The sequence below is a fragment of the Phyllobates terribilis genome, unplaced genomic scaffold (genome assembly GCF_046119375.1).
Source record: "Phyllobates terribilis strain yellow unplaced genomic scaffold, ASM4611937v1 Scaffold_13__5_contigs__length_258822181, whole genome shotgun sequence".
NCBI lineage: Eukaryota > Metazoa > Chordata > Amphibia > Anura > Dendrobatidae > Phyllobates > Phyllobates terribilis.
The window spans coordinates 39,474,716-39,488,727 of record NW_027362773.1 but is presented as its reverse complement, the minus strand read 5'-3'; the positions used below and the strand labels follow the sequence as shown (position 1 = coordinate 39,488,727).

The 14,012-nt window shown below is 41.6% G+C and overlaps 1 protein-coding gene across 2 annotated transcripts in view; it reads right to left on the bottom strand.

Moving 5' to 3' along the window:
* ANO3 (anoctamin 3) overlaps positions 1 to 14,012 on the bottom strand; it is a 955,742-nt gene that overhangs the window by 344,850 nt on the left and 596,880 nt on the right. For both annotated transcript variants that reach the window (XM_073658056.1, XM_073658057.1), the window contains exon 4: positions 8,490 to 8,546. In XM_073658056.1, coding sequence (XP_073514157.1) covers positions 8,490 to 8,546 — 57 coding nt within the window. The remainder of the gene's footprint in view (positions 1 to 8,489; positions 8,547 to 14,012) is intronic.

Genomic DNA, 14,012 nt, shown 5'->3' with positions numbered 1-14,012 from the left:
TTTTTAACAAAAGGGGAAAGATATGATTCAAGAATTACAAGAAGAGCTGGAAACAAAATAGAAAACCGAGGATGAAAAGAATTTACAGTGACAATATTTGGTTTAATGAGCCACCATTCTGTGCAGGGTAAATATATGACGCTGTGATGTCCATATACTGTACGTGTTGCTACAATTAAGATTCACATGTTTGTATGTGGAAATCATCTCATTATTAGGAAAATACTTCTCTTGAATGTTATGCACCAGAATAACACAATGCATTAGTTTTTTCTACACTGTACCTTTATTTAATTACTTTGTTGCAGAATATTTCTCATGCCTACAGTAATGAAAAAAGTTCCTATGACTAAGAGCAAGTTAATGAGTTTCTATAATTAACATATTACAGTAATACCAAACTCTATTGATTGACATATTACATTCCTTTCTCTAATGGGTTCCTGTTAACGTGAGAGTAAAATACACGATGTACCGGTTCATGTTAAACAGAAGAGCAATGTAATATAACATCATCTCTGTCTATGTCCAGTAAATGCTCTGTACATGCCTAGTACAGTATATGGGAGCTCTGTTGTGGCAAACTGTTTCTTTTTGGATTCATGCACCCCTTACCTCATACCCCATCATAATTTTATATCTGATCGGCAAATTCTTGTTGTTATTGGCTCCTGTGCGCATCTGTTCTGAAATGTGCAGCATCAATTACTGTGAATATTGCTCTTCACTGGAGCTTTCTGATGTTTGTTAGTGTGTTCTAATTCTTCTTTTATGTTTCCTTTTGGGAATATATGTGCAGTTTTATGGGCACATGAAAATGTGACTAATTTGCAGTTTAAAAATAAAGTAGCTCAAAATTTCAAGAGAAAATCTGCTTTCAATGGCTCATTTACACCTGGCATTGATGAGCACTCAGACTATACCCCTGGGGGTAGATGATTTGTACAAGTCATTAAGGTTTTTTCCAGACAGTAGAAATAACACTATATGGCTGCAAACCAGCATCAGAGACACTCAGCTAGACTGACAGGTCTCTACCTAGACGTTTAAAGGGAAAGACTTGTCAATCAAGCAGACTGTCAAAGACCCACCACAGTGACTAGTCTTCTCAGTTACCTTGTAAAAATCTGTTGTCTGCAAACAAACACTTACTGTTACTTTATATAAAATACCTAAACATACTGTGTTATACTGTATAAGTCTGCCTTAAAGGGAACCTACAGATATGGCATTCAGTCATAGAGGCACGGCTTCAGTCACCACTCAGTACATAGTGAGCAGCAGCTGACTGATAGCTGGCTCTGCACTTATACACTACTGAGCCTGCTGTCAGTCAGTGCCATGGCGTAATTACAGCCACAGCTCACTATGTACTAGGCCATGACTGAAAGCTGGAGGCTTCCAGGAGGAAAAAAAGTTCATTTTCTCCCAGCAACTGAGCTTTCAGTGCTGCGACCACATTGCTTTTGAACTCTATTAACTTGCAGATTAACCCCATATCTGCAGGTTAATAGCATTTTTTTTCACATTACAGGTTTCCTTTAAGGACAGTTGGGAACCCTAAGCTTCTAGCAACACGCTTGGGAAGTAAGTCTTAGAAATAGTTAAGCCTTTCTTTCACAGATTATATTATATGTTATATTTTGTCTAAATAAAATCTAAGCTGTTGAAATTTTTAAGTCTATTTATTTGTCAGTACTCAGTAGTACTGTTATATTAAGCTTGCTGGGATTTTGCCAATTATACATTACAAAATGAGAATACAAGAGAGTGCAAAATGTAAAATTGGCATTGGAATATGCATGCATATTTTAATGTCTTGTCTGACAAAGAACTGAAATAAGGGGAGGGAATGTATAGTATTAATGAATAGAATTACCCATAATCATAAAAAAGAGGGATAGCCTGGGCAATAGGGATAGATAGATAGATAGATAGATAGATAGATAGATAGATAGATAGATAGATAGATAGATAGATAGAATACTGATTATTATGTTGCTATTTGCCTTCTTTTAATACACAATTATTTTTTTAATCTTCTAAAATACACTTTAGAAACAACACAAAAGCTATGATCAGAACAAGTTATTTAAAATCCAATGCTAGAAAGCAGAACAACTTCATATACAGCTTCACACTAGAGTACAGAAGATGATATGCACTTCAGATTGCTCCTGAGAAGACAATTCTTTTAGATGCAAATTTACATGTTTATCCTTATCATAAAGGCAACACATTGAGGCTTCTGACGTTTTACATCAGCGAGGTTATTTCTTAATCATTCCTTGGTAAACTGCATGATGAGCTTGTAAGAAATATTATAGTCATACATTAATATTTTTACAAGAAAATCCAACAATAACTTTAGAACATATTTTCTATACACTATAATAATCGATTAATTGCATGGTTTAGGTTTAGTAATCATATAATGTTTTGATATTATAATTATTATTATCAGCTTGCATATATAATACATAAAAGAATATACATTATTTAATTATTGAGTTAAAATGAATATATATGTAGATATCTACATATATACATGATATTTTTATTCATTAAATAATGTATATTTTTTGTATTTATTAGATATGAAAGCTGATAATAATTATATCAATATAGTATAATTATTATAATATATTAAATATTCTAATATAATTTTGATATAATTATTATCAGATTGCATATATAATAAATAACAAAATATATTTATTTGATTAATGAATTAAAATAAAGTAATGAAAAAAGTTGTAATATATGTGTTTACATTTCTATAACTTTTATCCATTAATTAAATAAAGAATTTTTTATTTATTAAATAAGCAAGCTTATAATAATAATTATATCAAAATATTATAAAATTACTAAACCTAAGCCATGCAATTATACAAACATGAAAAGCAAAAGTGCAATAAAACTATAAATAAGTAAATATACAAATATATATGCTACATAGTATGTAATATACTGCATATACTGTATACATATATATATATATATATATATATATATAAATTTATATACACACAGTATATTACATACTGGTAACATATATATATGTATATTTATTTATTTATAGTTTTATTGCACTTTTGCTTTTCATGGTTGTATTATTTAAATAACTGCAGGATTATGAATCTGTATGCAACCTTTTAATAGCACTCTGGTTATATTAGCTAATATAATCAGCATATTGATACATTAACAATATAATTCATGTATTCATTAAAAAGAAAGAACCATAGCTACATACTGAAGTTTATTTTTAGGCAACTGAAAGTAATTAAAGACACTGCAATATAAGAAATTAGTTGGAGAGATGTACCTCCATTGGTATAAAGGAATGGTTTACTACAATATAAATCTGCTATATCATTTAAACAATTCATATTGTATGATATAATCTACAGAAACAGGTATAAAAGCTGTCCTACCATGTCATGCATATCCAGTGACTCCATGCTTTTATCCAGAAGAGCTGGGAGATTTGTAAATGTTCCAAGCAGGTTAATCACCTTTCTACTAACCACAGAGACACTGCTGCTTGATCCTCAGCCATGAGACTACTGCACCATTAACCTGATGGTAGGTTTGGACAATGGACTGCAATGGGATTCTCGGAGAGTTTCTATCCATCCCCAGAGATGCATCTATTTATCCAGCATACCTTTCTAATGGATGCAGAAAGTATATGATCTATTACTACATGTATGGAATATTGGGTGCATGAGGTTTTCCCAGCATATAAATGTATCACCACCTGACAGCACATTAATAGCTGATTGTCGTAGTTTAGGCCTTCTGGAACATGTTTAGGGCAGTCGTGCTGCAGGCAATGTGACGGTAAAATGTCAGCCTTCTTATCTGCTCCCTTTGGGATTTTATACAGGGAATGCTAAGCAGTTTGTTTTACTGGGATGAATGTGTGTTTTTGTGACATCTCAATAATTCAGATGTAGAGTGTTGTCAGTGTCGGAAAAACAGAGCATTAGGGATTCAGGAAATGGGACGGGAAAAGGTTACCAACGTAATGTCAGGCCGCGATATCAGGGGGATTATTTCACTTTATTTCCATATTTCTGGCTCGCTGAAAGTTTTCTATTTATCATGCAGGTAGAGAAGAGGTCTCCTCTAGGTGTAAACAGCAGGCCGGCTGTAAAGAGGATGTTTCATCATGACAACCCCTTCTATATACATTATTTGGGGGATCCCCTGCTCGAGGCGAGGATGTCTCATCATGGCAACCCCCTTCTATATATATTATTTGGGGGCTCCCCTGCTCAAGGCGAGGATGTCTCATCATGACAACCCCCTTCTATATACATTATTTTGGGGTTTCCGTGCTCAAGGCGAGGGTGTCTCGTCATGTCAACCCCCTTCTATATACATTATTCGAGGGCTCCCCTGCTCGAGGTAAGAATGTCTCATCATGACAACCCCCTACTATACACATTATTTGGGGGTTTCTGTGCTCAAGGCGAGGGTGTCTCATCATGGCAACCCACTTCTATATACATTATTTGGGGGCTCCCCTGCTCGAGGTAAGAATGTCTCATCATGACAACCCCCTTCTATATACATTATTTGGGGGTTTTCGTGCTCAAGGCGAGGGTGTCTCATCATGGCAACCCCCTTCTATATACATTATTTGGGGGCTCCCTGCTCGAGGTGAGGATGTCTCATCATGGCAACCCCCTTCTATATACATTGTGGGCTCACCTGTTCAAGGCAGCATCAATATATTACATAGAAGCCAATATATTTGATATAATACTACCTAACTAGCTGAATAGCCAGTGGTTTGTGAAACTTATAAGGCAACCCCTTGCAAAAAAAAGCTATAAAAAATAATTCTGGTGCATTTTCCTTTAAGAAAACATGGTTTAAAGAGGTGGATTGCACGGTGGCTCAGTGGTTAGCACTGTTGCTTTGCAGCGCTGGAGTCCTGGGTTCAAATCCTACCAAAGACAACATCTGCAAGGAGTTTGTATGTTCTCCCCGTGTTTATGTGGGTTTCCTCCTGTGGCGCCCCTGAGGGTTCAGTCACCACAGAGGTACTGCACCTCACCCAGAGGTGTGGCATCTCCTTTTCTCAGGTAAGGAGGGACTGCTGCCTGGGACCCCAACACCCGCATTCAACACTACACTACTCCAGGCCGGCTGGAAGGGCATTATGCACTTCTTCTGCTGCCCTGTCTCTGGCTGGAGTGGGGGGAACCAAAGAGAGGGGGAACCAGTAGTGGGTGTGGGTGGAGGATGTAGAATAGGGGAGCACCATTATAGGAGGTATATATAGGGAAGCCATCTTAGGGTGGCAGAGCAGTGCAGTACTGTGCAGTCAGTGAGTAGTAAGGAGAGGAGGGGAGCAGAGTCTCTTCAGGAGCTCTGCTCCATGACTGGAGCCTAGTAAGAGAGGCCCAGGAGGAGAGCAGAGGAGAAAGGCTCCGGTAACATATGGGATCCCAGGGGTACGGAAGGAGCAGGAAGCCACCCGTACGCCCGAGTCTGCCAGGTGTCAGAGGGATCAGGCCGCAAGAAGGGAACCGGTCCCTGAACCAGCCGTGTTACTCCAGGTCTCGGCTGGAAAACCGGAGGATTCTGCACTTCCATGGTGCAGTTGCCACAACCTCACCCTAGCCGCCGTGAAGGGCACTAAATAGGTCCGGGAACTCCACGTTACCCAGAGGGACTTCAGAGTACCCGATCGGGACTTTGTGTGGGGAAGCGCAGGGCAGGAGGGAGAAGACCCAGCTCGGGAAGTCGATCTAGAAAGGAATATACAAAAGGGGGGTTCCGTCAAGCGCTCCTGATATACTTGAGAAAGTACTGAACCCCTTGTCTGGTAGATGCAGTGCAATGTGGAAGGCTGACACCCGTACAGTGTACCTGAGGAACTTAAACAGAACTGTGAGTAAACTCGGATGACTGCACTCCCCTGCCTCCATCAGTTATTTCCGCTGCGCCATCTCTCTCTTGCACTACAACGCCCAGCATCACCATCTGCACCTACACTGCCCCGGGGGCCCGCTCCCCCTGTGAGGAGCAGAAACATCCCAGCTGCCATCCCATCACCCCCGGAGGTCTGCAGCAGCGCCGGTAACTATTACCGGAAACCACAGGTGGCGTCACGAGACAAACTGTACACTAAAACCCCTTTTTAAGAGAGACCCCAGAGTATGGGCCCGGGAGCCGACTGCCGTGACATCCTAAATAAGGTAAAAGGACGGGTACCGAGTCCCCTATATTTCCCTGGGCGAGACACTCCCACACTCCAAAAGACATACTGATAGGGAAATTAGATTACTATTGTATGGAGTATCCTAAAAGAGAAACAAAGACGTGGCGCCATCTAAGCGTAGTGAGCTTCTGTCAAGTTGTAAAAGGTAAGTTGTATTAGAAAACTTGCTCACCTGATATACCATATTTTTCGGACCATAAGACGCACTTTTTCCCCCCCAAATTTAGGAGGAAAATGGGGGGTACGTCTTATGGTCCTAAAGTAACTTATCGGTGGTGGTGCAATGGGAACAGCAGCGGCAGCAGCTGGCGGTGGTGACAGCAGGGGTCCAGGCCACCAGACGCCCAGGCCACCAGCGTCAGGCGCCCAACGCAAGACATCAGCACCAGGCCCAGCTTCCTGGAGGACCCTGCCTCCTTTGACCCCCGCTCCACCGCCCCTCCAGGTAAGATACCTATTCAGACTATAAGAAGGACCCCTAACTTATCGAAAATAATTTTTTTTCCTATTTTCCACCCCAAAATTTGGGGTGCGTCTTATGGTCCGGTGCGTTTTATAGTCCGAAAAATACGGTAGTTGTGCTGCCTGAGGCACAACTCTCCTTTTGGTTTGGATTCAAAAGTGATAGACTGCAACTGTTCCTGGAGAGACAGGGGAAACCGCTTCCAGGAGTTTCCCACAGTGGAAGAATCAGAAATGGAGACCAGGATCAGCACTGTCTTCTGTTGTCACTATTGAATCAAGGACGGTGTCCAGTGTAAAACAGTGTTTTAATAATATTTTATTTTTAAATAAATGCTCATTGAAGCAATCAAAATAAGACATCGTCCTTGATTCAATCAATCGTGAGCCCCAATGGAGACAGTGATGATGTCTGTAAAGCACTGAGGAATTAATAGCGATATTTAAGTAAAATAAATAAATAAGGGCCCACTTGGCTCAGCTGGTTATGCATCTCCAACATACCTCAATGAAGGGAATTGCACATGTGTGGACACCTCTGGACATGGGACCAGGCAACCCTCTCATCATAGGTATAGATAAAACATTAGTGCCATTTTGCATGGAGATTTTATGAATGACTAAATGTCAACCTTCAGGTAATCTGAGATGTGGGTAACCAGCACTGCTTGTAGTATGTCCACAAATAATTGCAATATGCAGTCTAGAGGTAACACTGCGGTTTATCTCAACGCGTTTCGAAGTTCTCAAAACTTCTTCAGGAGAGCCACAATAACTGTAGCTCTCCTGAAGAAGTTTTGATAACTTCAGAACGCATTGAGAATAAACCCCACTGTTACCTCTAGATTGCACTTTGGAATTATTTGTGGACATAGTCCACATTTGTGGACAGCGCAGGTTACGCACATCTCAGATGAATACCACATTGGATTTGCCAACCTATGGAGCTGCAGCAGCTGGAAAACCTCTAATTTGAAACTCTACTAGTGTTATGCCTCACACAACCAAACTAGGTGATTAATCACCGCTTTATTATATACATTATTTGGATAAGACCCTATCGCGCTTAAATTAAATGTCAACCTTGGGACAACCTCATTAATTGTGAATACACAGTTACACCTATCTGCTCTGTACGGATTAGGTGGGGTACTTTTTTTTTCATTGGTAGCGTTGTTTTTTCATATGTATTGAGTCAGTTTCAGATGAAGTTTAAAGCTCTCATATCTTCCATTGGTTAAGTGCTCCAATACTACACATGTGCGAGCTCAGCAGCTTCTACCAGATGCCAAGTAAATGTCTTTAAAATGTAATGAGGTCAAAGTCTGCTGTGCTTTTGACACCGGAATGGACACTATTACTCCACTTATGGACGTGTGGAGATGGAACAGTTTCCTTCTTCCTTTCAATGTTTAATACATGAATATTTTTCTCCCGGGAAGAGGAGTTTTAAGAATATTCCGTGAAATGATAAAACAAAATAGAGAACAGATTACTGAAGACACAACATATCAATTACATAAAACACATGCAGATCAATGCACTGATCCACCTCTATAGTGAAGTGAGAAGACAGTCCACTGTATATCAGACAGACATGGGAGGGAGGTCATGGCAAATAAGTGACTGCAAAATTACTGAAAGTGACTGGGAGAAGCCTGAGAAACAGTCACTAGAGCAACATACCAACACTTCATACAACTAATAATATTGAGATCATTTATAGATATTTACATAAACATGAAAACCTGGAGTAAATAATACATAAGTAACATGTCCATACCGGATCCGAGTGTGCCGGGAATCTTTGCTTTTCTTTGTTCACTGTATCTTCTTTACACTGAAAAAAGATTGAGCACAATATTAATACAGGTATATTATGTACAATAACTTGGGTATAGCTGTGTAGCTATCAATAAAAAAAAGGCAGGCAGCACTCCAAAAAATTATTTCGTGAAAGAAGTGGACTTTATTAACCCATAAGGTGTGGCAATGTTTCGGTTGCGACCAACCTTTATCTATCTATCTGACTTTCTATCGATCTTCTCATTTGCAGTTTTTTATGCTTATTATTTGGATGGCATTGGATATTATTTGGATTTGGATTAGTCTTGGTCATGAGTAGAGTGAGCAGATCTGATTTAAATCTGCCAAATCACGTGGATTTTACCAGGACATTTGATTCGCATTTGATTCTCTGTGAATTAAATGTTCCTTATTATACTGTGGGGTCTCTTCAGATCCCCGCTACAATAAACATAGTATGTAAAAACCTCCAAAAGACTAATCCTCACCTAACTGCTCAGCTCTCTGGCTGCCCCACTGCTTGCTGCCCACTGTCCGGTCTTTAGGGTACGTGCCCACGTTTCATAATGGCATCGTTTTGGAATCAGCTCACCTGTGCTGTGTCCAAAACATTGCGTTCTACAATACAAGCACAGTGGATGGAATTTATGGAAATCCCATGCCCACTGTACTTCTATTTGATGCCGCATAAACTCACCGGCGATGCAGGTTTAGGAGCCGCAGCTTGTCAATTTCTGTTGTAGAGACCCTAGTCTCTGCAACAGAAATTTCCCCAATAGAATGTATTGGATGCGGTAAATCCGCATAGTTCAATGAACACATGCGGATTTACACGCATGATTGGATGCAGCGCTTTGGATGGAGCAAAAATACTCTGCTTCCAAAGCGCTGCTATAGCCTGATCGTGGACACAAATCCTAAGAGTTTTTTCTTTCCATCATAGCACGTCGCATCTCTGGTGTCTTCACTCCAGAATGAGACTTCCGGTTGTGACCAGACCTCAGACATCCCTGCATGCCGCAAGGTAACAACATTGTGACGTCATGATTTCCATCACAACCTCCATATAAGTGATCTTCAAGACCCGTGTGGCGGCTGGAAGTCCCATTCTAGAAAGAAGAAAGACACCAGAAATCTGGTGCCATACAGCAGAAAGAAGAGATCTGAGGACTGGACAGTCAGTGTGCAGTGGTGTGGCCGGAGAGGTGAGCGGAGAGATGAGCATTATTTTTCTTTTATTTTCCTTTTGCAGGCTTTTTATAGTTCTGCAAAATGGTGTCCACAAAGCCACTATTGTGTTGAATTGCATTGGAGCCAATATAAAAAATAAATAAATTTTCTGGAGTATACAAATTTTTGTAAAATTCAAATAGAATTAAATTCCATTTGAATCAATGTGCCTATTGCTAGTCCTGAGATTTTCATCCATAATGCTGCTTTGTTTTACTTCTACCTTCTATTTTTGATATAACAAGGAATGGAAGCAGAACTGTGAAAGACAGGACCTGGAGTCTGGTCCCATGATTTACATAATAGCCAATAAAAGAAATATACACTGCTCAAAAAAATAAAGGGAACACTTAAACAACAGAATATAACTCCAAGTACATCAAACTTCTGTGAAATCAAATTGTCCACTTAGGAAGCAACACTGATTGACAATCAATTTCACATGCTGTTGTGCAAATGGAATAGACAATAGATGGAAATTATTGGCAATTGTCAAGACACCCTCAATAAAGGAGTGGTTCTGCAGGTGGTGACCACAGACCACATCTCAGTACCAATGCTTTCTGGCTAATGTTTTGGTCACTTTTGAATGTTGGTTGTGCTTTCACACTCGTGGTAGCATGAGACGGACTCTACAACCCACAGAAGTTGCTCAGGTAGGGCAGCTCATCCAGGATGGCACATCAATGCGAGCTGTGGCGGCAAAAAGGTTTGCTGTGTCAGCGTAGTGTCCAGAGGCTGGAGGCGCTACCAGGAGACAGTCCAGTACACCAGGAGACGTGGAGGGGGCCGTAGAAGGGCAACAACCCAGCAGCAGGACCGCTACCTCTGCCTCTGTGCAAAGAGGAACAGGAGGAGCACTGCCAGAGCCCTGCAAAATTACCTCCAGCAGGCCACAAATGTGCATGTGTCTGCACAAACGGTTAGAAACCGAATCCATGAGGGTGGTATGAGGGCCCGACGTCCACATATAGGGGTTGTGCTCACAGCCCAACACCATGCAGGACGCTTGGCATTTGCCACAGAACACCAGGATTGGCAAAGTCGCCACTGGCGTCCTGTGCTCTTCACAGATGAAAGCAGGTTCACACTGAGCACATGTGACAGACGTGACAGAGTCTGGAGACGCCGTGGAGAGCGATCTGCTGCCTGCAACATCCTTCAGCATGACTGGTTTGGCAGTGGGCCAGTAATGGTGTGGGGTGGCATTTCTTTGGAGGGCCGCACAGCCCTCCATGGGCTCGCCAGAGGTAGCCTGACTGCTATTAGGTACCGAGATGAGATCTTCAGACCCCTTGTGAGACCATATGCTGGTGCGGATGGCCCTGGGTTCCTCCTAATGCAGGACAATGCCAGATCTCATGTGGCTGGAGTGTGTCAGCAGTTCCTGCAAGATGAAGGCATTGAAGCTATGGACTGGCCTGCCCGTTCCCCAGACCTGAATCCGATTGAGCACATCTGGGACATCATGTCTCGCTCCATCCACCAACGTCACGTTTCACCACAGACTGTCCAGGAGTTGGCGGAAGCTTTAGTCCAGGTGTAGGAGTAGATCCCACAGGAGACCATCCGCAACCTCATCAGAAGCATGCCCAGGCATTGTAGGGAGGCCACACACAATACTGAGCCTCATTTTGACTTGTTTTAAGGACATTGCATCAAAGTTGGATCAGCCTGTAGTGTGTTTTACCACTTTAATTTTGGGGGTGACGCCAAATCCAGGCCTCCATTGGTTAATAAATTTGATTTCCATTGATGATTTTTGTGTGATTTTGTTGTCAGCACATTCAACTTTGTACAGAACAAAGTATTCAATGAGAATATTTCATTCATTCAGATCTAGGATGTGTTATTTGAGTGTTCCCTTTATTTTTTTGAGCAGCGTAGTAAAGCAGCACAAAACAGCAAGGACTTGCATCAGCCCAACAGCGACATTTCAGTCCAACCCTTGGAATTTTTGCAAAGGTGAAAACGTTGGACTGAATTCTCACTCTTAGGGTATGTGCACATGTTCAGGATTTGAAGCAGAAATTTCCTGAGCGTTTTTGACTCTCCCTGGCAGAAAAAAATGTGTGCAGATTTACATGCATTTTTGACGCATTTTACAAGCATTTTTGTAAGCTTTTTTTAAGCGTTTTTGTACATCAATGAATTCTTTTTGGAGCTAAATAAAGTTATTTGGTGGGACATTGCTTAAACCCTTGGATTACCATAAGAACTGGGGTGAGTATATTGGTTCACTGAAATGATTAAAGAATGGGTCTGTTATATTTCATATAACGTGTTTACATTGTGTCTTTATGTTTCTTTAATTAAAGTTTGGTCATGAAAAGGTCTGATTGACACCTTGACATAACCAAACAAAAGAGCTGGGTGTCAGCTAGTCCCATTCACACAATCTTCATTAGTATTTCTATTCATATAATTTATGCGACTGCTGTGAGCTGTTAATTTTAGCCAGGGAAGGTGCCATTATGCAAACATGATCCCTGGCCATTAAATAACATCTCACAGCTTGTTCGTTAGCCACTATGTCCCCCCGATCAGCACTCAGCAGCGCTTTGGACACAACGTATTTATTTTGCGTCTAAAACGCGGTGCTCTAATTCTGCACTTTTGTTGTCAGTGCATGTGAATCCACCACATATAATGTCACTTCAATTGATCAAAATCTGCAGCAGAGACTAGCGTGTCTGCTACAGAAATTGATACGCTGCTGGTGAGTTTGGGTATGTGGCCACGATCAGCAGCCACTGCAGATTTGACGCTGCGTTTTTATACAGCGTCAAACTTGCAGCGTCCAGATGTTACGTTATAGTGGATGGGATCTCTAGAAATACCACATCCACTATGCGTGCATCAGAGGCTGCGAATCACTCATGGACACTGACATGCGGCGCGTGTTTCAGGACCGCAGCATGTCAAATTCTCTTGTGGAGTCGCTAGTCTCCACAACAGAAATTTGACCACTAGAATGTATTGAATGTGGTAAATCCACATGGTTCAGTGAACACATGTGGATTTACCTGCGTTCAATAGAATGCAACGTTTTGGACGCAGCAAAAATTTGCATCCAAAGCGATGCTACGTCTGAATTATGGGCACAGAACCTAAAGTAAAAAAAAAATGGTGTGGGGTTCTGCGTCATTTTTATAATCAGCAGAGGGAAAGCCGACCGCTGGGGACTGATATTAGTAGCCGCGGATGGGGCCATTAGCCAACCATGTTCCCTGGCTATTAATATCAACCCATAGCTGTTTGTTTAGCTTTTACTGGCTAAATTACAGAAGGACTCCGGAAAAAAATTGATGTCAGGTCCCTCTATAAAATCTAACCAGCAAAGGCTAAACTAGACAGCAGCAGGCTGATATTAATAGCCATGGAAGGGGCCATGGATACTAGCCCCCTCCGCGGCTATTAATATCACCCCTCAGCATACCCAGAAATGGCGCATCCATAAGATGCGCCAAATCTAGCGCTTAGCCTCGCTCTTCCTACTGCCCTGTAGCAGTGGCAGTGGGGTAATGGGGTTGGGGTTCACGTCAGCCTTGTATTGGCAGCTGACATGAAGCCTAGGCTAGTAATGGAGGGCGTCTATAAGACGCCCCTATTACTAACTGCGTAGTAAAATTGTCGCCACTTTTCAATAAAAGACACGGTCATAATAAAGCATTTTATTGAAATAAAAAACACATGGTTCTATAATTTTTTTATTATACGCTTCTGCGAAGCCCTCAATCTCCTGAAAAAAAAATAACAAACAACCATATGCCTCACCTGTCCCCCGTCACCGCCGAGTGTCCCACGTCGATCCGGGTCACTTCTACAGCTGTGACATCAGAAATCATTGAAGTCACAGCTGTAGAATACAGCACTGTATACTGACAGGGGTGTAAAATCACCCCCTGTCAGTATACATGCTGCATGAGGTCACTGGGGTTCACAAGCTGAAGATCAGCTGATGAGCCCCCGTGAGCTAAACACCATGGGAACATTCTTGCGAATGTTCCCAGGGTGAGCATCAGCTGATTGGTCACGAGACCAATCAGCTGATTACCGGCGTCAGCAATCAACTGATGGTCTCGTGACCATCAGCTGATTTGTGACGTCACTGCGGGTCCTGGCAGCTCGGTACACTGCATGGTGCGAGCCCACGCCCTGCAGTGTACCCTTGTCTGCCGGGGAGACAGCATTGCCGCCGGGAACCAGGAGGACCCCGAGGGCCGCCGGACAGGTGAGTATACAGGTTTATTTATTTATTCATTTTTAT